This window comes from Hemiscyllium ocellatum, chromosome 8 (assembly GCF_020745735.1).
Source record: "Hemiscyllium ocellatum isolate sHemOce1 chromosome 8, sHemOce1.pat.X.cur, whole genome shotgun sequence".
Lineage (NCBI taxonomy): Eukaryota > Metazoa > Chordata > Chondrichthyes > Orectolobiformes > Hemiscylliidae > Hemiscyllium > Hemiscyllium ocellatum.
The window spans coordinates 96,981,995-97,004,946 of NC_083408.1; the positions used below are offsets into that span (position 1 = coordinate 96,981,995).

General features: G+C 41.3%; 1 protein-coding gene across 1 annotated transcript in view; it reads left to right on the forward strand.

The window, feature by feature from the left end:
* The window catches only part of vrk1 (VRK serine/threonine kinase 1), an 81,658-nt gene that overhangs the window by 51,568 nt on the left and 7,138 nt on the right, over positions 1-22,952 (forward strand). Inside the window, exons 10-11 of the mRNA XM_060828562.1 lie at positions 789-847; positions 2,548-2,726. Of these exons, the coding sequence (XP_060684545.1) occupies positions 789-847; positions 2,548-2,726 (238 nt within the window). The remainder of the gene's footprint in view (positions 1-788; positions 848-2,547; positions 2,727-22,952) is intronic.

Sequence of the window (22,952 nt, forward strand, 5' to 3'; positions counted from 1 at the left end):
AGGATTCCAACTATGTCAGAGATGGAAAATTCAAGAACCAAATGAATGCCATCTTGAACTTAAGAGGACACAACAAAAAATAGTGAAAGAATTAGGAATTCGACATAATCAAGAATGTCTTGACAATGCAAAATCTAAATCATTCAAAAATTGTGGGAATAGACAGGAAACTTAAGTTAATGTCACAATCAGATCACTATAAAACAGGCTTGGTTTGAATGCTCCGAATAGGCGTTACAGATTACTGTAGCCAAGGACCACGAGCAGAATGACCCAATCTGTTTCTAGTATTGATATTTCTATGCATCTACCCAATCTGAAATCCTCTTGATAGCATTTTGGCCTCTTGCACCTCGCCTATTTATTTCTACCCAGATTGAGGCAGTTTGCTTTGTTAAAGGGATTGTACCAATTTAAATTGGTATAAAGTGATGTATAAATTGGCTGGTAAATAAAGGGATATAACCTGAAGTTCAAATTTATTGTAGACGCAATTCAGACTTTATTGTAATGGGTGACTAGTCAAAGTTTTCCCTCCTTCATGCCTTAAAGGTGATGACTACTGTGACTTTTCTATGAGTGATAAAGAACTGATGCGTTTTGATCATGTAAAGCTTGAACACTGAGGATTATTCTCCATTTTCCAAAGTCATGGAATTGCAAATGTCATCCTACACTTCATCTTAATTTCTGATTTGGGACTGTTCCTCATGTCTTGAAAGAGGTAGTACTGTGAACATAAATTGAAATTTTATTTAATATATATATATTTTAATTTCCTATATTAGATACAAAGGAGACATTCCAGGTTTAATAGAGAAATGCTTTCCTTGCAAAAGTAAGCCAGGTATGAAATTCAAACTTTGTTTATAATTAGATAAAAGTCAAATGCTATGGATGCTGGAAATCTGAAATGAAAAGAATGCTGGAGAAACTGAGCATGTCTGGCAGCATATAGGGAGAGAGAAACAGAGGAGTCACGCTGGTCTTGAAAGTTACCTCAGTTTCTCTCTCCACAGATATGGTCAGTCCTGCTGAATTTCTCCACCACTTTGTAGTGGGTAACAAATGGGGGCTTGGGTAGGTGTTAATGGTGGAATTGATGACTGACTCAATTTACTCCTTAGTAGATCAATCAGTTTTCATAAACTACATTTTAAATCTCCCTTTCCATTCACCTGTACTTGATTGAACTTGATTCAATGATCACAATTTTATCCAACAATGTTTGTTACAACTGACACTGTGGTGTTCGTTTGCTACTTCACACATTGTCAGTTATCACAATTTGACATAATTGTGATTATCTTGAGAGTAACGTTCTAACCTTGCTATGTTAATAATGCTAGTGTACTTGTTTTCAGCAATATTGAGAATTTGCCTGCTCATTGGGGAGGGAATGAACTCTCAAGATGTCACCACCCCATATCATGGTATTCAGATAGGGGAATTGAAGTTGGACATGATGGCTTTGACCTAGAAGAATTTTGGTTTGGGGCAATTGAAACAAATTAATACCAGTCTTGGTTGAGACTCTTAACCTGATGTGGTCAAAATTGGGACCTTTCTGATGTACCTTTACTCTGTGTTTTGAGAAATTACTGCCTTTGGTTTTGTTGTGAATAACCTCATAGCACTGTATCTGCTGAGTAATTGTCGTTTATATTGTACAGAATTATGGGATTTTTAAAAAAAACTATGCATAAGATGAGGGCATAATGGGGCATTTATTTTCCCTCCCTGTTATTCGTAAGTGGTTGTGAGCTATTACCTTGAATCTCTCCTGTCCATATACTGTAGGTTGACCCAGAATACTGTTCAGGAACATATTCCACAATTTTGACCCAGTAGTCCACATTGCAGAAGGGTCTACTCCAGAGGAAAATCAGGTGTTCCTTTCGGCTGCTTGTAGAATGCTATTGCTATTTGAATGTAAATTTGGGTGACTGCTGTAGAAGTGGGGTTGAGAATGGGAGCCCTTCCTTTGCCTTATGAGCAAAACCTAATCAAAGATGAATTCCTCTAAGTTTAGCAGAATGCTGAACTACCATTTCAAGGAGTCTTAAAAATATGGACCTCTGTCTTTAAGCTTATTTTTTATGTATTTGCTTGTAAAACTCAAGATATAGTGTCTGATGTTAGATGTGACTGTGTTTGGACAACACTTTCCGAAAAATCCCAAGTGCGATGAGCATTAACCTAACCGCCTAATTGTGATCGTAAAGTGCTCGCTTACATTTGCTTGAAGGGACAAATGTACTTTGCAAGCCTCACTGATCTTGAATTACACCAAACAACAATTTAAAAGGATAATGATGCCCTGTTTTGAACTAAGCAAAAGCATAGATGTTAATAGTTTCCTGATGCATTTGCGATGGCAACACCTTGGACAATCTGCCGCCGTTTTTCATGCAGTATCAATTGTTGCTCCCTTTTACATTTGAAATGTGTGCATCTGAGTACATGATAATAAGGTTCAACAGCGCTCCTTGCAGCAGTATTCCAGTTCAATATTACAAGCACTAAATATTTATTTCTTTAATGCAGCTGAGATGACAAAGTATTTTGAAGATGTACTATCTCTGGGGTACAAAGATAGACCCCAGTACCAGAGGCTGAGAGACATCCTCAAGCAAGGATTTAAATCTATCGGCTGCATAGATGATGGTGTTTTGGTTTCAGGAGCATCTTCCAATGGTGATGCACCAACAACATCCAAACAACAGGTACATTTTCTTTTGTAATGTTTTTTGCTCTAAAGCTTTGTGTTGACAATTGTGTAACAGTTAAAACAGCAAGGGGTAAGGAGGGAGGAAGCAGATTGGTATGTAGTTTTATTTAAAGTTATAAAAGAATAGGATCATTTGGATAAAAACTGATTCCAGCAGGTGAATGGTCACACTAAATATCAGGAATATGTATTGGGCAAGAGAAACTTTCATGTACTGCTCTAGGGCTTGACTGTGCTTTCAAGGTCATTGGTTGATGCAGAAATTAACTCAAAAATCAAGATCAATTTGTCTAGGTGTTCAAAAGAAAATGCAAGAAAGAAGTTGAGGACAGTATGACTGTAAAAGTGCATGCTGGCTGCATTCCCTGTTATTGAGCATTCAAAATTAGAAAATCTTTTGACTAGTTCTTGGCACATGCTGAGCTTTGTTCAAAAAGTGAATGCAATTTTCCTGATTCATAATTTTAATACAATTCTAATTTGAGTTCCAGCTTGCTGCACTGAGAACTGGGTATCTCATTTGAATTGGTTCTGTTAAAACTCGAAGGAAAAGATACGTGGGTGGAACCAGTTTTATTTGCTCCTAATTAGTTCTCATTTGTCGCAGCAGTATTTCTACAGTCTGAGACACTTGTGGGACGAGGGCATCACTGGCTGGCCACTATTTTGTAGCCGGTCCCTAGTTGCCCTTGAGAAGGTGGTAGTGAGCTGCCACCTTGAACCACTGCAGTCCATATTCTGTAGGTTGGCCTACAGTGCCCTGAGGGAGGCAATTCCAGGATTTTGACTCAGTGGCAGTTGCTTCATTTTTGGAAGTGTGGAAGAATATTAATCTGTTCAAATGAGTTTTAGAATGTTTGAGCACTAGACAGGCCGCTTACTTGCGGAACGCTTCAGAGAACACCTCTGGGCCGCCCGAACCAACCAACCCAATCACCCCGTGGCTCAACACTTTAACTCCCCCGCCCACTCCACCGAGGACATGCAGGTCCTTGGACTCCTCCACCGGCAGAACACAACTACACGACGGCTGGAGGAGGAGCGCCTCATCTTCCGCCTGGGAACCCTCCAACCACAAGGTATGAATTCAGATTTCTCCAGCTTCCTCATTTCCCCTCCCCCCACCTTGTCTCAGTCGGTTCCCTCAACTCAGCACCGCCCTCCTAACCTGCAATCCTCTTCCTGACCTCTCCGCCCCCACCCCACTCCGGCCTATCACCCTCACCTTGACCTCCTTCCACCTATCCCACCTCCATCGCCCCTCCCCCTAGTCCCTCCTCCCTACCTTTTATCTCAGCCTGCTTGGCTCTCTCTCTCTTATTCCTGATGAAGGGCTTATGCTCGAAACGTCGAATTCTCTATTCCTGAGATGCTGCCTAACCTGCTGTGCTTTGACCAGCAACACATTTGCAGCTGAGCACTAAGATGGAAAAGTAAAACTATTTGGGTAAGCAGTGTATCTGATCCTAACATATGCAAAACTATACGTTTAGTGTGCAATTTTAGTCAAGCTTAGTTACTTGCAGTGAAACAGAAAATGTTGTAACGTATCCAAGTATTCTGTAATACATTGGAAATGATTTCATTGAATTCATTTTATTGGATTGATAGTTTTGTTCATTTTTAAGGTGAAAGACTTTTCTGGATTCTGTCTTGGGACATTAGGATATTTCATTGGTTTAAACAGGGTTAGGTAACTGGAACATTTCCAACAGATATTAAAATTGTTTAGAAGCTGAAGGTCCTGGGCCGCCTCCATCACCAAACCCTAACCACCTGACGCCAGGAGGAAGAACTCCTCAACTTCCACCTTGGGACCCTGCAACCACACAGAATTAATGTGGATTTGACCAGTTTCCTGATTTCCCTTCCCTCCACCTTATTCCAGTTCCAAGCCTCCAACTCAACCCCCGCCCTCTTGACCTTTCCATCGTCCTTCCCATCTATCTGCTCCACCCTCCTCTCAGATGTATCACCTTCTCCCCCACCTTCATCAACCTTTCACATTCTAGGCTATCTTCCCCAGTCCCTGACCCATAAGCCTCAATCCTGATGACAGGCTTATGCCCAAAACATCGATTCTCCTCCTTGGATATTACCTGATCTCCTGTGCTTGTCCAGCACCACACTGTCGACATGAAAATTGTTCAGCCAAATTTTTACTCTGCGCTCTTAGGATGTACAATTTCAAAGAAGAGTAGTTGAGTGGCATGATTAATATAATTTGTAAATGAACCTTGCTGAAACTGTTTCTTTGGTTGTTGTCACGTAGCTATTGTCACATAGGGTGCTTTACAACAGCAGTTATAGTTCAAAACAGTATCATTGTTCTCAGATCCTTTAAAGTGTGATAAAAATGTTAAGTGTTTATTTCATGTCTAAATGCACTAATGCAATTTGAAGAAATTTCGAATGAAGTTTGAATAAACTCCTTTTGCACTTTAACTCGGAAGACCAGTTTTGGTCCATTTTTACAATGGATGTATCATCTTTGGCAAGGAAACAGAAACAGGAGACGTACAGAAGAAACAAGTTAAAAGCAGGAGCAGGACTTTGACCCTTTCAAACCTACTCTGTAATCAAATAAGTTCATGGTTGATCTGATTGTGACCCCAAATCCACATGCCTGTCTAACCTTTCACTCCCTTGCTTAACAAGAATATCTGTGTTTGCCTCAAGTATTCAAAGACCTTCCTTCCACCATCTTGTGACCTTCAGAGAATTTTATTGCCTCAACTCAGATTTTTAAACTGACTTCTAGTGCTAGATTCTCCCATAAGAGCTAGTCTCCCCATTTCATCTGAAACGCTTCAGAATTTGTTTCAACCAAGTCACCTTACTCTTGTTAACTCGAGTGTATGCAAGCCAAGCCTCACCCAGCCTTTCCTCCTAATACCCTCACCCTTCCGTTAATCCTGCTTTGAACTTTGAACCAACATATTTACATCCTTAAATAAATTGGCCAATATGGTGCACGATACTCGCAGATGCAGCTTCATCAGTGCCGTGTATAACTGCAGCTTAAAATTCCAACTGTTGTGTTCTATTCCCCTTGCAATAAATGACACATTGCATTAGGTTTCCTAATTACTTGTTGTGCCTGCAAATTAACATATTGCTGTTTGTGCATGAGGACACCCAGATTCCTCAACATCTGAACTCTGCAATCTCTCTTCATTATATTATGTGCTCCTTTCTCATTCTTAAAAAATACAAGTTGGATCATATAAAATCATCATGGAACTATGAAAGGGAAATCATGTTTGATAAACCTAGAGTTTGTCCTGACGAAGTATCTAGAAACTTAGCTAGATAAGTAATCGATGTGTATTTGGGTATTCAGAACGCTTTTGATAAAGATCCACATCAGAGGCTATTGTGTATGCCAATTCTTAATTCAGGCTTTGATCTCTCAAGACAAGGAGCAAAGTAGGAACAAATGGGTCATTTTCAGGCTGCAAGGCATTGATAAAAGAGATACCACAAGATTAAATACTTGGGACCCCAGCTGTATGGTTAACTTAAAATTGGTGTTAACTTAGAGGATTAGCCATGATTGTTTTGAATGGTAGGCTGGGCACAATAGCGGAATAACTTGTTCTGTGATTTTGAATAGCTTGTAACATTTTCCCCATGACAAAAGTTAAGCTAACTTGCTATAATTTCATGTTTTCTGTCTTTCCTCCTTTTTTGAATAGTTATATTTACTACCTTCAAATCTACTGAGACTGACCCTGAATTAAGAGAGTTTTGGAAAACTAAAACTAGTATTTTGATTATCTCATGAGCAGTTCCTTTTAAAGCCCCAGTATAAGTTCCTCAGCATTGTCAGTCTGCAGCCTTAACAGTTTGCTGAGTATAATTTTGGTGATTACCATTTTCCTGAGTTCCTCCAAACTTTCTGATTTGGCGCTGCATCTAAGTTGTTATTTATATCCTGTTTGCTGAAGACTGGTACAAAAATCTTGATCTATTCACTTGTTATTTTCTTTTTTTCCATTAATTTTTTTGATTTGTTTTCAATAGGACCAACCCTCACTTTGTTTGCTCTTTTCCTTTTAAATATTTGTGTAAACTCTTATCTTTTTTTATATTTCTCACTAGCTTTCTCTAATACACTCTTTTTTCCATTTAGCTATTATTTTGGTAGCTTTTTCATGTTTTTATATTCTTTCGAATCTTCTGTCAACCATCCCTTCGCACGGAATCATGCCTTTTCTTTTAATTTGATGCTCTTTATACACTTCTAATCCATCTCAAATGGTGAGTCCCTCCATTTGAACTTTTCTTACAGCTGGTATTTTTGTATTCTGTAGATTCTGAAATATCCTCTTAAATGTCTGCTGCTGCATCTGCATTGATCTGCTCTTGAACCTAATTTGCCAATTTGTTTAGCCAGCTGTGTTTTCATGCCCTCAGAATTCTCCTTCTTTAAAGTTTAAAGAAGTCTTGGATCCGACTGACTGTATGGAGTTTGCACGTTCTCCCCGTGTCTGCGTGGGTTTCCTCCGGCTGCTTCGGTTTCCTCCCACAGTCTAAAGATGTACGGGTCAGGTGAATTGGCCATGCTAAATTGCCCGTAGTGTTAGGTAAGGGGTATGGGTGGGTTGTGCTCCGGCGGGTCAGTGTAGACTTGTTGGGCCGAAGGGCCTGTTTCCGCACTGTAAGTAATCTAATCTAATCACTCCTTTTCCCCTCGATTTGAATGTAGCATTGTCATATTATGGCTGTTGCAACCTAAAGATGCCTTCACCGAAATCACAAATTAATCCTGTCTGTGCAATACCAGGCCTAGTATGTAGGCACTAAAAAACTGGGTAAATGTTCGAAGCGGGAAAAACAGTCAGTGCAGGGATGCTCTTCGTTCCCCTGAAAAGCAAGTCTACTGGTTTGGATACTGTTGGAGGGACACCTTACTAGGGACATGCATTGGGGTGCAGGTTTCTGGCACAGAGTCTGTCCCTGTTGCACAAAAGGGAAGGGGTGAAAGGAGGAAAGTGTTAGTCATTGGGGACTCGATAGTTAAAGGTCACATAGAAGGTTTGTTGAGAGCGAAAGGGACTCTCAGTTGGTGTGTTGCCTCACAGGTTCCAAGGTCCGTGATGTCTCAGATCGTGTCTTTGGGTTCCTGAAGGGAGGGGGTGACCAGCCCCAAGTCATGGTCCACATAGGTAGAAAGAGGGATAGGGATGTAAGGCAGGATTTCAGGGAGCCAAAGTGGAAGCTGAGACCTAGAACAAAGAGTTGTTATCTGTGGTTTATTACCCGCGCCACATGATAGCAAGGCAAGGAATAGGGAGAGATATCAATTAAACATGTGACTGCAAGGATGGTGCGAAAGGGAGCATTTTAGCTTTATGGATAATTGGGGCTCATTCTGGGGAATGTGGCACCTCTACAAACAGGACAGTCTTCACTTGAACCAGAGGGGTATTAATATCCTGGGTGGGAAATTTGCTAGTGCTATTCAGATGGGTTTAAATTAGCTCAGCAGGGGAATGGGAACTTATGGTGTAGTTCCAGTGCATAAGAGGATGTGAGAGGGAGGGTATGGACAAGATTTCACGGTCACAGGAATGTGCTGTCAGACAGCTAGCTGGTTTGAAGTATGTCTACTTCAATGCCAGGAATATCCGGAATAAGGTAGGTGAGCTTGCAGCATGAATAGGTACCTGGGACTATGATGTTGAGGCCATTTCGGAGATATGGATAGAGCAGAGTCGGGAATGAATAATGCAGATTCCAGGATTTAGATCTTTCATTAAGATCAGGGAAAGTGGTAAAAGATGGGGAAGTGTGGCTTTGTTCGTAAAGGACAGTATAACGATGACTGAGAGGCCTTTTGATGCGGACTCATCTACTGAGGTTGTATGGGCTGAGGTTAGAAACAGGAGAGGAGAGGTCGCACTGCTGGGAGTTTTTTTTAAAAGGCCTCCGCAAAGTTCCAGGGATGTGGAGGAAAGGATTGGCAGAAGAATTCTGGGTAGGAGTGAAAGGAACAAGGTGATCAATATGGGGGGCTTTAACTTGCCTAACATTGACTGGAAATGCTCTAACTCCAGCACATTGGATGGATCAGTGTTTGTCCAATGTGTGCCGGCAGGGTTTCCTGACACAGTATGTCGAAGGGCCGACAAAAGAGGAGGCCACACTGGACCTGGTACTTGGTAATAAGGAGAAAGTGAGGACTGCAGATGCTGGAGGTCAGAGCTGAAAAATGTGTTTCCACCTATCGCATTCCCAGCGCCCCTCCCCCAAGTCCCTCCTCCCTACTTTTATCTTGGCCTGCTTGGCACACCTCCTCATTCCTGATGAAGGGCTTATGCCCAAAACGTCGATTCTCCTCCTCCTTGGATGCTGCCCAACCTGCTGCGCTTTTCCAGCAACACATTTTTCAGCTCATACTTGGTAATGAACCAGGCTAGGTGTTTGATTTATTGGTAGGTGAGCACTTTGGAGAGAGTGACCATAATTTGGTTATGTTTGGTTTAGCGATGGAAAGGGATAGGTTCATGCCAAGAATTATAGAAAGGGGAAGTGCAATTATAATGCAATTATGCAAGACTTTGGAGGCAGAGAATGAGGTAGCAAAATGCAGGGCATGGGGGCAATTGAAATGAGGAGCTGGTTTTAGGAACAGAAATTGCATGTCCTTGATGTATATGTCCCTGTCAGGCAGGGAGGAAGTGAGAAGGTAAGGGAACTGTAAAAAAAAAATTTAAGAAATTGTATCTCTTGTTAAACGGAAGAGGGAGGCTTATGTGACAATGAGACAAGATGTTCAGACGAGGAGATAGAGAGTTACAGATGAACTAGGCAGTCTTTAAACACAGTTAAGAAGAGCAAGGAGGGGACATGAGCAGTTTTTAGCAGGTCAAAAAAAGGAGAACCCTAAAGCTTTTTACAGGTATTTGAGGAATAAAAGGATAGAAATAGGGCCAGTCAAAGACAGTAGTGGGAAGTTGTGTGTCGACCCTATGGAGATCAGAGAGGTGCTAAATGAATATTTGTCATCTGTTTGACAAAGGAGAATATTGCAGAGGAGAAGACTGAGATACAGGCCATTAGATTAGAAAGGAATGAGGTTAGTAAGGAACAGGTGTTATCAATTCTAGAAGGTGTGAAAGTAGATAAGTCCCCTGGGCTGGATGGGATTTATCCGAGGATTCTCTGGGAAGTTAGGGAGCAGATGGCAGAGCCTTTGGCCTTTATCTTTGAGTCATCATTGACTGCTGGTTTAGTACCAGAGGACTGGAGGATTGCAAATGTTGTACCCTTGTTCAAGAAGGACAGTAAATATGACCCAGGTAATTATAGACCAGTGAGCCTTGCGTCTGTTGTAGATAAAGTTTTGGAAAGAATTATAAAAGATAGGATTTATAATCATCTAGCAAGCAGCAGTTTGATTGGAGATAGTCAACATGGTTTCATCAAGGGCAGGTCGTGTCTCACAAACCTCAGTGAGTTTCTTTGAGAAGATGACCAACAAGTGTGTGGATGAGGGTAGGCAGTTGACATAGTGTACATGGACTTCAGTAAAGGCTTTGATAAGGTTCCACATGGTAGGCTTTTGGAGAAAATGCAGAGGCATGGGATTGAGGATTATTTAGCATTTTGGATTAGAAACTAGCTTTTCTGTAAGAAGGCAGTGAGTGGTGGTTGATGGAAAATATTCAGCCTGGAGTCTGGTTACTAGTGGTGTGCCACAAGGATATGTTTTGGGACCACTACTGTTTGTTATTTTTATAAATGACTTGGATGTAGGCATAGGTGGATTGGTTAATAAGTCTGCAGATGACGCTAAAGTTGGTGGAGTGGTGGACAGTGTGGAAAAATGTTGCAGGTTTCAGGGGGACTTATATAAACTGCAGAATTGGGCTGTGAGGTGGCAAATGGAATTAAATGCAGATAAATGTGAGGTGATTCACTTTGGGAAGAATAACAGGAAGGTAGAATACTGGGTGAATGGAAAGATTCTTGGTAATGTGAATGTGTGGAGCTATCCTGGTGTCTATGTACATAGGTCCCTGAAAGTTGCCACCCAGGTTGATAGTGCTATTAAGAAGGCATACGGTGTGTTAGGTTTTATTGGTAGAGGGATTGAGTTCCAGAGTCATGATGTCGAGCTGCAACTGAACAAAATGCTAGCACGACCTCACTTGGAATATTGTGTACAGTTCTGGTCACCCCATTACAGGAAGGATGTGGAAGCATTGGAAAAGTTACAGAGGTGATTTACCAGGATGTTGCCAAGTCTAGAGGGAAGGTCTTATGAGGAACGGCTGATGGACTTTGGTCTGTTCCCGTTGGAGAGAAGGCAGCTAAAAGGGGATTTGATAGAGACATACAAGATGATCAGTGGATTAGATAGAGTAGACAGTGAGAGTCTTTTTCCAAGGATGATGATGTCAGCTTGTACAAGGGGGCATAGCTGCAAATTGAGGGGCGATAGCTTTAAAACAGATGTCAGTGGCAGGTTCTTTACTGAGAGTGGTAAAGGCATGGAATGCCAATGTAGTTAACTCAGCCACATTAGGGGCATTTAGGTAAGCATATAGATGATGATGGGATAATGTAGGGGGAATGGGTTTAGATTAGTTCACAGGTTGGCGCAACATCAAAGACCGAAGGGCCTGTTCTGCGCTGTACTGTTCTATATAACTATGTAATGCTCTCTGATCACCTCCAAAAACTATTCCAAAATCATTTCGTTGCCCCAAAATCTTTCTTCGAGAAGGTGACCAAGCAGGTGGATGAGTGTAAAGCGGTTGATGTGTATATGGATTTCAGTAAGGTGTTTTCTAAGGTTCCACACAGTAGGCTATTGCACAGAATATGGAGACTATGGTATTGCGGGTGATTTAGCAGTTTGGATCAGATATTGGTTAGCTGAAAGAAGACAGAGGGTAGTGGTTGATGGGAAATAATCATGCTGGAGTTCAATTACTAGTGCTTTACTGCAAGGATGTGTTTTGGGTCCACTGCTGTTTGTCATTTTTATACATGAACAGGCTGAGGGCATAGAAAGATTGGTTAGTAAATTTGCAGATGACACTAAGGTCGGTGGAGTTGTGGACAGTCACGAAGGATGTTGTAGGATACAGAGGGACATTAATAAGCTGCAGAGCTGGGCTGAGAAGTGGCAAACTGTGTTTAATGTGGAAAAGTGTGAGGTGATTCACTTTGGAAGGAGGAATAAAGAGTACTGGGCTAATAGTAAGATTCTTGGTCGTGTAAATGAGCAGAGAGATCTTGGTGTCCAGGTACATAGGTCCTTGAAAGTTGCCACCCAGGTTGATTGGGTTGTTAAGAAGGCTTACAGTGTGTTAGCTTTTATTGATAGAAAAATTGAGTTTTGGAACCATGTGGTCATGCAACTGTGCAAAACTCTAGTGCGGCCGCACTTGGTGTATTGCATACAGTTCTGGTCACTGGAGCATAGAGACAATGTGAAAGCTTTAGAAAAGGTTCAGAGGAGATTTACTAGGATGCTGCCTAGTATGGAGGGAGGGTCTTATGAGGAAAAGCTGAGGGACTTGAGGCAGTTTTCGTTAAAGAGAAGGTTGAGAGGTGACTTCATTGAGACATATAAGATAATCAGAGGGTTAGATCGGTTGGACAATGAGCCTTTTTTCCTTGAATGGCAATGGCTAGCACAAGGCGACATAGCTTTAAATTGAGGTGTGATAGATATAAGACAGTTATCAGAGATCTTTACTCAGTAATCAGTGCGTAGAATGCACTGCCTGCAACAATTGGAGACTTGCCATATTTAAGGGCATTTAAATGGTCATTGGATAGGCATGTGGACAAGAATGGAATAGTGTAGGTTACGTGGGCTTCAAATTGGTTTCACAGGTCAGTGCAGCATCAAGGGTCGAAGAGCCTGTACTGCACTGTTATGTTCTATGAAGTCCTCAACTAGGCTACCTTTGCCTGACTAACTTCCAGTCGATACACAAAAAAAATTCCCAGTATTTTTGTCATGCCTTTCTTTCAGGCTTTCGTTATTCTTCCTTTGTGCTCCATCTTACCATGTGGTTATTGTGAAGAGGCCTGTACATCATTACTATAAATGACTGCTTACCTCTCATTGAAATCACTTCAAACTGTTCCCACATTGTGGTTTCCGAAACTTGGATCATCTCTTCCTATTGTACTGATGCCATCACTAGCTAATCCAGCAATTCCTCTGTCTTTCCTCATTTCCATTCATTATTAAATGTCATACATTCTTCAAGATTCTGAACACAGTTCAAGTCATTCTGCAGCCATGTCTTTACTCTGGTTACCAGATTGTACTTAAGTTTTTGCTTACACTCTCAGTTCCCCTGTTTTGGTTTGATTGCCATGTGCATTCAGATACAGTGGCTTTTAGTTTTATCATTTTTCTCTTTGTAATTCCTGGTCTTTATTTATTGGTTGAATCATACATCGTATCCTCCCTCCCTTTTGGTGACGGTGGATATGTCATTTTCCATATGGGTATCTTTTTCTTTGGTGTTGATTTATACTCTTGGATTGATAGCATCTTCCCAAATTTGATCCCTTGTCTCCAATATTTTTAGACTCTCTCTATTTCTCTCATTCAGCAATTAGTAGGATCACCAGCACCTGCATGGTTCAGGTGGAGACCATTCCATCTGTACAGATCCGACTTTCCCTCTGAATGTTCCCAAATTTTGAATGTCTGTGAATTCTAAAAGCCATGTCCTTTTTCGGTGTTTCTGATTATTTGACACTTAGGTGAAATACAGTTTTTAAAAACTTACAGGTTTGTGCTTTGCTGACATTTAATGCAAAAGAACAAGTTTGATTTGCTGGAAATGAGCTGAGGTTGATGCTTGGATTAAGTTATAATTGGGTAGATTTTGTTTTGACTGGCTGCATTTAAAAGCCATGAGAGAGTCCACTGCAAGTATTCGGCTGATTATTCCCAAATAAACTGGGTGAAGAGTAGAAGGGAAGTGCTTATTGGCACAAAATAATTGGCCCATTTAGATTGAAGCTATTTGAGTAATTGATAAAGATCAGCTAAGGACCAACATTTCAGAGGCTGTCATTTAAACTACAGCAGATTCTGCAACATGTCAGTATGAATGAAGCAGCTGACTATTGGAGAAAGATAACTGCCCAGACCAGTTCCATCAGCGTATATCATGTATGCAAGTAATCCTTTGTTACACTCAATAGACAGTAACTTTTCAAAAAGGTTTAGTTCCTCATTTGACTTTTCTGCTTCTACCTGGTTACATCAGAACCATTTCTTCTGGAATCTATCAGGGAAAGCGAAGCTCTACATAATTTCATGCACAGTGCTCAGCAACTGTAACTTATTGGTTTGTGGATGACAACTTTCTTTTCTGTAGCACTAATTGTGTAGAAAAATGATACGCCAAAATATAAACAAATAATAGATGAGAAAGCAAGGTATTAGAAGAGCTGGCCAAATGCTTGGTTAGAGAATTGGGTTTTAAAACCAATTTTCAGGGAGGATAGAGAGATGGTGAGATTTTAGACAAGGAATCCAGGGCAACCAATGACTGGGCAATGTACCTTAATGTATAAGATAGCTGCTCAAAGAAATGCAAAGTTATTGCGTTGGAATTGGTGCATAAAGGTATAGAGTGATAGAGATGCTAGAGGCGTTAGACACGAGTTTAATGAACATAAACGGGTTAATTAAGTATATTCAAGGCTGAGATAGCAGGTTTTAATCAGTAAGAGGAAAAGGCAGGAAAACATAATTGAGGATGATCAGATGAACCATTATCTTATTGAATAGCAGAGCAGACTTGTGCTGAGTGGCTTACTTCTGCTGTTGCATGTTACGGTCATCCTAAATATGATGAGGGTGGAATACTAGGAGATGGTGTGGCTCATTAAAGACAGATTAATGCATGAAAAACATGTTGCTGGAAAAGCTCAGCAGGAGAATCGACGTTTCGGGCATAAGTCCTTCTTCAGGAATGAGGAAGGTGTGCCAAGTAGGCTAAGATAAAAGGTAAGGAGGAGGTACTTGGGGGAGGGGCGTTGGGAATGCGATAGGTGGAAGGAGGTTAAGGTGAGGGTGATAGGCCAGAGAGGGGGTGGGGGTGGAGAGGTTGGGAAGAAGATTGCAGGTCAAGAAGGCAGTGCTGAGTCCGAGGGTTGGGACTGAGATAAGGTGGGGAGAGGGGAAATGAGGAAGCTGGAGAAATCTGCATTCACCCCTTGTGGTTGGAGGGTTCCTAGGCGGAAGATGAGGCGCTCTTCCTCCAGGCGTCGTGTTGCCACGGTCTGGCGATGGTGGAGGCCAAGGACCTGCATGTCCTTGGTGGAGTGGGAGGGGTCTTAAAGTGTTCAGCCTCAGGGTGGTTGGGTTGGTTGGTGCAGGTGTCCCAGAGGTGTTCTCTGAAACATTCTGCAAATAGGCGGCCTGTCTCCTCAATGTAGAGGAGGCCACACTGGGTGCAGCGGATGCAGTAAATGATGTGTGTGGAGGTGCAGGTGAATTTGTGATGGATATGGAAGGATCCCTTGGGGCCTTGGAGGGAAGTGAGGGGGGAGGTGTGGCGCAAGTTTTGCATTTCTTGTGGTTGCAGGGGAAGGTGCTGGGAGTGGAGGTTGGGTTGGTGGGGGGTGTGGACCTGACCAGGGAATCGTGGAGGGAGTGGTCTTTCCAGAATGCCAATAGGGGAGGGGGAGGGAAATATATCCTTGGTGGTGGGGTCTGTTTGGAGGTGGCAGAGATGATGAAGGATGATGCGATGTATCTGGAGGTTGTTGGGGTGGTAGGTGAGGACCAGTGGGGTTCTGCCCTGGTGGCGATTGGAGGGGCGGGGCTCAAGGGCGGAGGAGCGGGAAGTGGAGGAGATGCAGTGGAGAGCATTGTCAACCATGTCTGAGGGGAAATTGCGGTCTTTGAAGAAGGAGGCCATCTGGGTTGTTCGGTATTGGAATTGGTCCTCCTGGGAGCAGATACAGCAGAGGTGAAGGAATTGGGAATATGGGATGGCATTTTTCCAGGGGGCAGGGTGGAAGAGGTGTAATCTAGGTAGCTGTGGGAGTCGGTCGGTTTACAGTGAATGTCTGTGTTGAGTCGGTCGCTCGAGATAGAAATGGAGAGGTCTAGGAAGGAGAGAGAGGAGTCCAAGATGGTCCAGGTCAGTTTGAGGTCAGGGTGGAAGGTAAAGTGGATGAACTGTTCAACTTCCTCGTGGGAGCACAAGGCAGCGCCGATACAGTCATCGATGTAGGGGAGGAAAAGGTGGGGTGTGGTGCCAGTGTAGCTGCGGAAGATGGGCTGTTCCACATATCTGATGAAGAGGCAAGCATAGCTGGGGCCCATGCGGGTGCCCATGGATACTCCTTTGGTTTGGAGGAAGTGGGAGGATTGGAAAGAGAAGTTGTTCAGATGAGGATCAGTTCGATCAGTCGACTCCTCCCTCCCCTTCCTAGACCTCTCCATTTCTATCTCGGGTGACCGACTCAACACGGACATTCACTATAAACCGACTGACTCCCACAGCTACCTAGCTTACACCTCCTCCCACCCTGCCCCCTGTAAAAACGCCATCCCATATTCCCAATTCCTTCGCCTCCACCGTATCTGGTCCCAGGAGGACCAATTCCAATACTGAACAACCCAGATGGCCTCCTTCTTCAAAGACCGCAATTTCTCCTCAGACATGGTTGACGATGTTCTCCACTGCATCTCCTCCACTTCCCGCTCCTCCGCTGTTGAACCCCGCCCCTTCAATCGCCACCAGGGCAGAACCCCACTGGTCCTCACCTACCATCCCAACAACCTCCAGATACATCGTATCATCCTTTGTCATTTTCGCCACCTCCAAACAGATCCCACCACCAAGGATATCTTTCCCTCCCCTCCCCTATCAGCATTCCGGAAAGACCACTCCCTCCGCAACTCCCTTGTCAGATCCACACCCCTCACCAACCCAACCTCCACTTCCAGCACCTTCCCCTGCAATCGCAAGAAATGCAAAACTTGCGCCCGCACCTCCCCCCTCACTTCCCTCCAAGGCCCCAAGGGATCTTTCTATATCCATCACAAATTCACCTGCACCTCCACACACATCATTTACTGCATCCGCTGCACCCGATGTGGCCACCTCTACATTGGAGAGACAGGCCGCCTACTTGCGGAATGTTTCAGAGAACACCTCTGGGACACCCGCACCAACCAACCCAACCGGCCTGTGGCTGAACACTTTAACTCGCCCTCCCACTCCGCCAAGGACATGCAGGTTCTTGGCCTCCTCCATCACCAGACCATGGCAACGTGACGCCTGGAGGAAGAGGGCCTCATCTTCCACCTAGGAGCGCTCCAACCACAAGGGATGAATGCAGATTTCTCCAGCTTCCTCATTTCCCCTCTCCCCCCCCCCCCCCCCCCAACTTTATCTCAGTCCCAACCCTCGGACTCAGCACCGTCTCCTTGATCAGCAATCTTCTTCCTGACCTCTCCGTCCAACCCCCTCTCCAGCCTATCACCCTCACTTTAACCTCCTTCCACCTATCGCATTCCCAACACCCCTCCCCCAAGTCCCTCCTCCCTACCTTTTATCTTAGCCTGCTTGGCACACCCTTCTCCTTCCTGAAGAAGGACTTATGCCCGAAACGTTGATTCTCCTGCTCCTTGGATGCTGCCTGACCTGCTGTGCTTTTCCAGCAACACATTTTTCAGCTCTGATCTCCAGCATCTGCAGTCCTCACTTTCTCCTAGATTAATGCATGAGCACATCTTGATGACCAGCACTGTTATAGTTAAATTAAATGGTGGGTGGTCAACCAGAAATCGTTGGAATAATTGATTGGTAGATGTATGGATGAGGATTTCATCAATTGATGAGGTGATGCAAAAGTTACAAGAACAAAATGTTCATTGTACTTTTAGTAAAAAATGAGGTCTGCAGATGCTGGAGATCACAGCTGCAAATGTGTTGCTGGTCAAAGCACAGCAGGCCAGGCAGCATCTCAGGAATAGAGAATTCGACGTTTCGAGCATAAGCCCTTCATCAGGAATGACCCATTTCATTTTCTTGCTGCATATAACTTGTTTAAAAAACAGCATAGCCATAGTGCTGAAATGAGCAGAAAATCTATTGCCAAGAATGCCCCAATGTGGAGTGGTTAGCCTGGATATCTATGATGGAGCTTGAATTCTCTACCTTTTGGGGAGGCATGATACCAGTTGAACTAAACACTCATTTTATTGGAATGTGCTAATAACGCAGAAGCACTAACTTTGTATTGTTGATGAACCAGGTAAATGTGGTAGTATTGAAAATATCTTCCACCTGGGCATAACTGATCAAACATTTCTTACAACCGTATAAAAAAAGGTAAGTGTTAAATATTGTGGTCTTAATGTGTTTGAAGTATCTGAACGTTTTTTTTTGGCGAACAAAAATTCCCTTTAAAGGGACTCATAAGTTCTGTGGAATGTTTGAGATAGAAGGTTGTTTTTATAGATGATATAATTGCCTTTATTGGTATCACTGTGGTAATGAGGGGGAAGACAATTATCCAAAATTCCCATTTCTTAAGGTTTTCCAGTGATTCCTTTTGGAAAATATGCATTTACTAAACTGGATTGTGAAAGATTTACCACCAATCTGCCAGCACATGCTGTCTTGGCTCACATGTACAGATGACCATTTGAATGTGACATGCAAGTGTCTTGCTAACGCTTGCTTACAAAGCCTTCCAGGAAATCGAAAAGGGAATAGTAACTGAGTAAAACTGTTAAGTGAAAAATGAGAATTTCTGAAGTAGTGTGAAATCTTGATTAAGGGTTTACTTTTGAGATTACAGTTTTTAATCTCGGGTTGTATATGTCTGTAATTGTTCTACAGTAGAACAAAGTGATGGATTAAATAGCACTTTGAAAATTTTATAACTCTTGGTTGACCTGCTACCTCATGATTTTGATGACATATGGTAATATCAGTGTCTGAATGCTACTAATCAGAGCTGCAGACAGGCAGGGGAGGATGTACCTCGTACACTTAATCAGTGTAGTTTACATATGGAACTTGCCGCTCGGGATCTGCCCTGTGCCAGCTGAGGGTTATGTGCCCACTGCAGTTATTGTGTGTAATTATCAAACCAATCTGTTCAGCGCAGCAGGGTTTAGATGGTAATGATGAGGCAGAGATGAAGGGAAAAGATGCACACTACTCTTTGGTGGCTGTGAATCCTAGCTGTTGATTCATTACTGCACATCGAAAGGAAAACTCTTAGCAACCTGCTGTTACACTTTCAATGTAAAATCAGCCATTGCAGATATGAGCCATTGTGGCCTGTTGATTACATCTAGCAGCTATTGGCCAAGATGGTAGTGCACAAAACAACGACATAAGCCCTTAAAACAAGAGAAAAAAAGCCAAATTTCATTAACAGCTACATAAAATCCTTTTTTCCATAAGCAGTTGGGAAGCTGCAACATCTTCATAAATGAAATGCAATATTAAGTAGCAGTCAGCATGTTAAAATAATTACTGTGATTAGAGTATAGGCTAGTTGTTGCTTAACATTTTAAAATTTGTTCAGAATTATGATGAAATGATGAAATAGAATGTAGAATTTCCTGGACAATATCCAACATCTAAAATGGAAATTGAAGAATCTCAAAAATTTGTTGAAACATGGAAGAGAATTAGCTATATTCAGTTTCTTGATTTCTTGGGCCAGCTTGTATGAATAGTGATCCTTGTACTGATTCTTTGGCTGAGCTTGCCATTTGGCTATGGGAAAACAATTAGCTAAACAATGATCTGCCATAGTATTTGACTAATTGCAGCTTAAATCTTGTCTTTATCCTTTTTATTGTCTGCTTATCTAGGCTGTTGTCCAAAGCTTATAGAGCAAATTTGAGGCTTTTTTTAAAAACAAGTAACTTGGATTATCACTTGTATCTGTTACTACTGCACAATTGTTGGGATGTCAAAGACTTTTGTTGCCTCAGGCAGTTTCAAATGGGTACACATTTGTGTATATGTTTATTTTGTTCTAAATGTTTCTTTAATCAACAAATTAGACTATGCAATCGGCACTGTGAAATGTGCTAATATTCCTATGGTATTTGTCATTTAACTAACTGCTTGCTATCTTATAGATGGTTGTTAAACATTGATTATGTAAACTTTATTACTGAATATTTTGACTTTTAATTAAGCAATGAAAGTTGTGTCAATTTGTATTTTATTTAAACTGGCTATCTACACATCCATGAATAATCAATTATATTAGTTTTCCAATGGTAATAATTAAATCAAAATTTTATAATGAACTTGAGGTAAAATTGTTCTTTTGCCTCATGGTGTTATCTCATGCCAAGACAATGTGTTTTAAGCAATGTTTTGAATTTGTGTAGTGCCTTCAGTGTAGAAAAAAGTCAATAAAGAACTTCAGTGTGTAATCTGAAAAAGGATGCTGAGTTAGATGAAGAAAAGATTGAGTGGCAACGAAAAACTTAGCTGAATTGATGGCTCTAATTAAATGTCCTAAGTAAGGAGAGAGAGAGAGAGGTTGATGGAATTTTTAAAGCATTAAATCTTGCCAGCTGAAGGCTTGCAATGGACAAAGTGAGTGTCTGCAGATGTACCACGAGTTTGAAGACTAGCGTTTTGAGTTGAATGATGTTATTGTTTTTGAAGTAGGAAGGGCAGCACCATAAAGTGATTTGAATGTAAGGAGGAGAATTTTAAACAACTTTATACCTGCATGCTTGTATGCAACTACAGAATGCAGTCCTTTGAAGAAGTCTAGCTAGTAGTTCCATCAATGTAAGTTTCCATAACCTTTTATGGCTGGGTTGAACAGTTGCAATTTTCAATTCTTTGTTAGATCTCTGTACTACTTAATTTAAAAAAAATACATGACTTAAGTAACCAAATATGTCCAATCTCTAAGTGCTTTTTCAGTTGCCACTTTGGCATAGAATTAAGTGTCTTTTTAAACTATATGTATTTTGAAAATTATCTGTATTTCAATTAAATGAAATTTCAACTGACTTTCTAAATAATTAAGTTAAAAGAAAGTTGAGCATTTATTTTCAGCGTGTCGCTCTCTCCCTTTTCCACACTCCACTAGATGAATTAATAAATTTGAATGTAGAAAGAAAATACTCTTGGCTGTTGGGTTGTTTGATTATAGAGTAATCCATCAGAATGGCTTCCTTTTCAGAATGTGTATTTATAAGATTGTGAAACAATCCGTTGTGTATCACATTGAATAATTTAGAGATGCCTATTGTGCTAGATTGTTTTGCAATTAGTTAGCAAATCCAGAGTATACAACCTCTCCAACCTACTCCATCCATGGTGTCTGTATGATTTATTGATTGAGTGTCCTTCCACAATCTGATGTCCTTTTGTAGCAAATTCTATTATCTGTCCTAGAGTAACAAAGATGAGCTGTATTAAATATCTCTAAACCGGTTTGAAGATTTTATATACCCTTGCGTCAATCTTCTGACTTTAACACATTTTGAAAAAAACTGAAGCTATTTCATAGAAATGCCACCATACAGAAATGAGCATTGAAAGAGGAATTTGATAGCTTGTACATTGCTAGGTTTTAAGGATCATAGTAGAAGTGAGAGGATGAGCAGTTTTGGGAGGGAATTCTCTTGTATGGAGACTAATTGGCTGCTGAAGGTTTTGCAGGGTGATGAAGAAAGGGCAAAGTGAGATTCCTGAACAACTTCATACCTGGTGTGTGGAGCAATAAACAAAACCATTGCTGGTTATGATTGGCAAGGTAAGAGGAACAAAGGGATTGAACATTAGAGAACAAAATTTGCACAGAAATCAACTCTGCAATTATGGAATACAAAGTTGAGAAGGGTTTGTTTTGATCACTCAGTAAAAGTACTTGTAACTTTGACTGGGTTCATTTAAGTGCAGGTGGCATGGGGGAAAAGCTCTTCGAAGAAATTTGAGTGTTGAGTTGCTGAACAGGTAGGTAAATAGGAGATAGCAACGTATCCAATTTCTTTTTAAAAGAAAGAGATCGCACAGAAACAAGTGAGTCAGCAGTTTACAGAGATGTGATGAAATTGCAAGGGCCAGGACTGAGGGAAAGGAACTTCTTAGAATGTAAGCTAACGTAGGGAACCAGGAATGAAAGTTGATTTACTTTTATATTTTACATTGCAAGTTTTCTGTATATCAGTATTATATTCAGTTAGCTTGAAATATTTTTTGATATCATCTACAAAGCACTTGTTGCCTTAAATTCGTCTTGACACCATATGCAGTAACTTTATTGTTCATTATCTTTCTGATGTTCATTCTGTCACTGAATTGGACATTCATTCATGAATGTGTCAGTTATGATGTATCAAAAATTTTCATATAAAATGTCTTAAAATTGAAGTAACATTAACTGGTCCTGTTCAAAAAAGGAAACAATTTTTCCTAACTGTATTTCTGAGCTTTATATTGGGGCATATTTATTTGTTTGTGAGCTGGAGTGAAAGTCTGTCAAAATACTTCCACGGTGTATCAGAATAAATATTTGTACAGAGCCATGCACACATTGGATGTTGCTTCTGGCAGGAAAAGAATATTCTTGAGATAAAGAATATTGAAAAAGGTGGCTTGAACAAGGATAAAGTTCAATGACCAACCAAATTTGGAGAACCTTATTAAAGATTGATATCTAAGATGACACTTTGTGAACTTTGCCTGTTGAGTTTTTGCTACAGGATTTATTTCATATTATGATAAGGAGTTCAATGTTTTAGACACTAGATATGAAAACCCTGGTTGTTTTCTATTTGAAGTCATTAATGTTTTTGATTTCTGTCCTTCTTGTGATCGTGTGTGTCCAGCAACAAATTCATTTGAACATCCTGTGTGGTGCGCTTGGAAACAAAGGTTCATCCAGTTACTCCTGCAAATAACCTGAATCACTGAAAAGAAACTTGCATTTATAAAGGGCTTTTAAGATCCCAAAGTGCTTTACAACCACTGAAGTACATTATTGAAGTGCAGCCAAATTCTGTTGTTGGAATTGCTGCAGCCAGTTTGCACACATCAATGTTCCACAAAGAATTGAGATAACCAAGTAATCCTTTAATAGTAGTTGTTGGAAAAGCTCAGCAGGTCTAGCAGCATCTGTGAAGAGAAATAGAGGTCTGGTGAATCTTGCTCAGAACTGGTCACCGCACCCGAAATGTTAACCTTGATTTCTGTTCGCAATTGCTGCG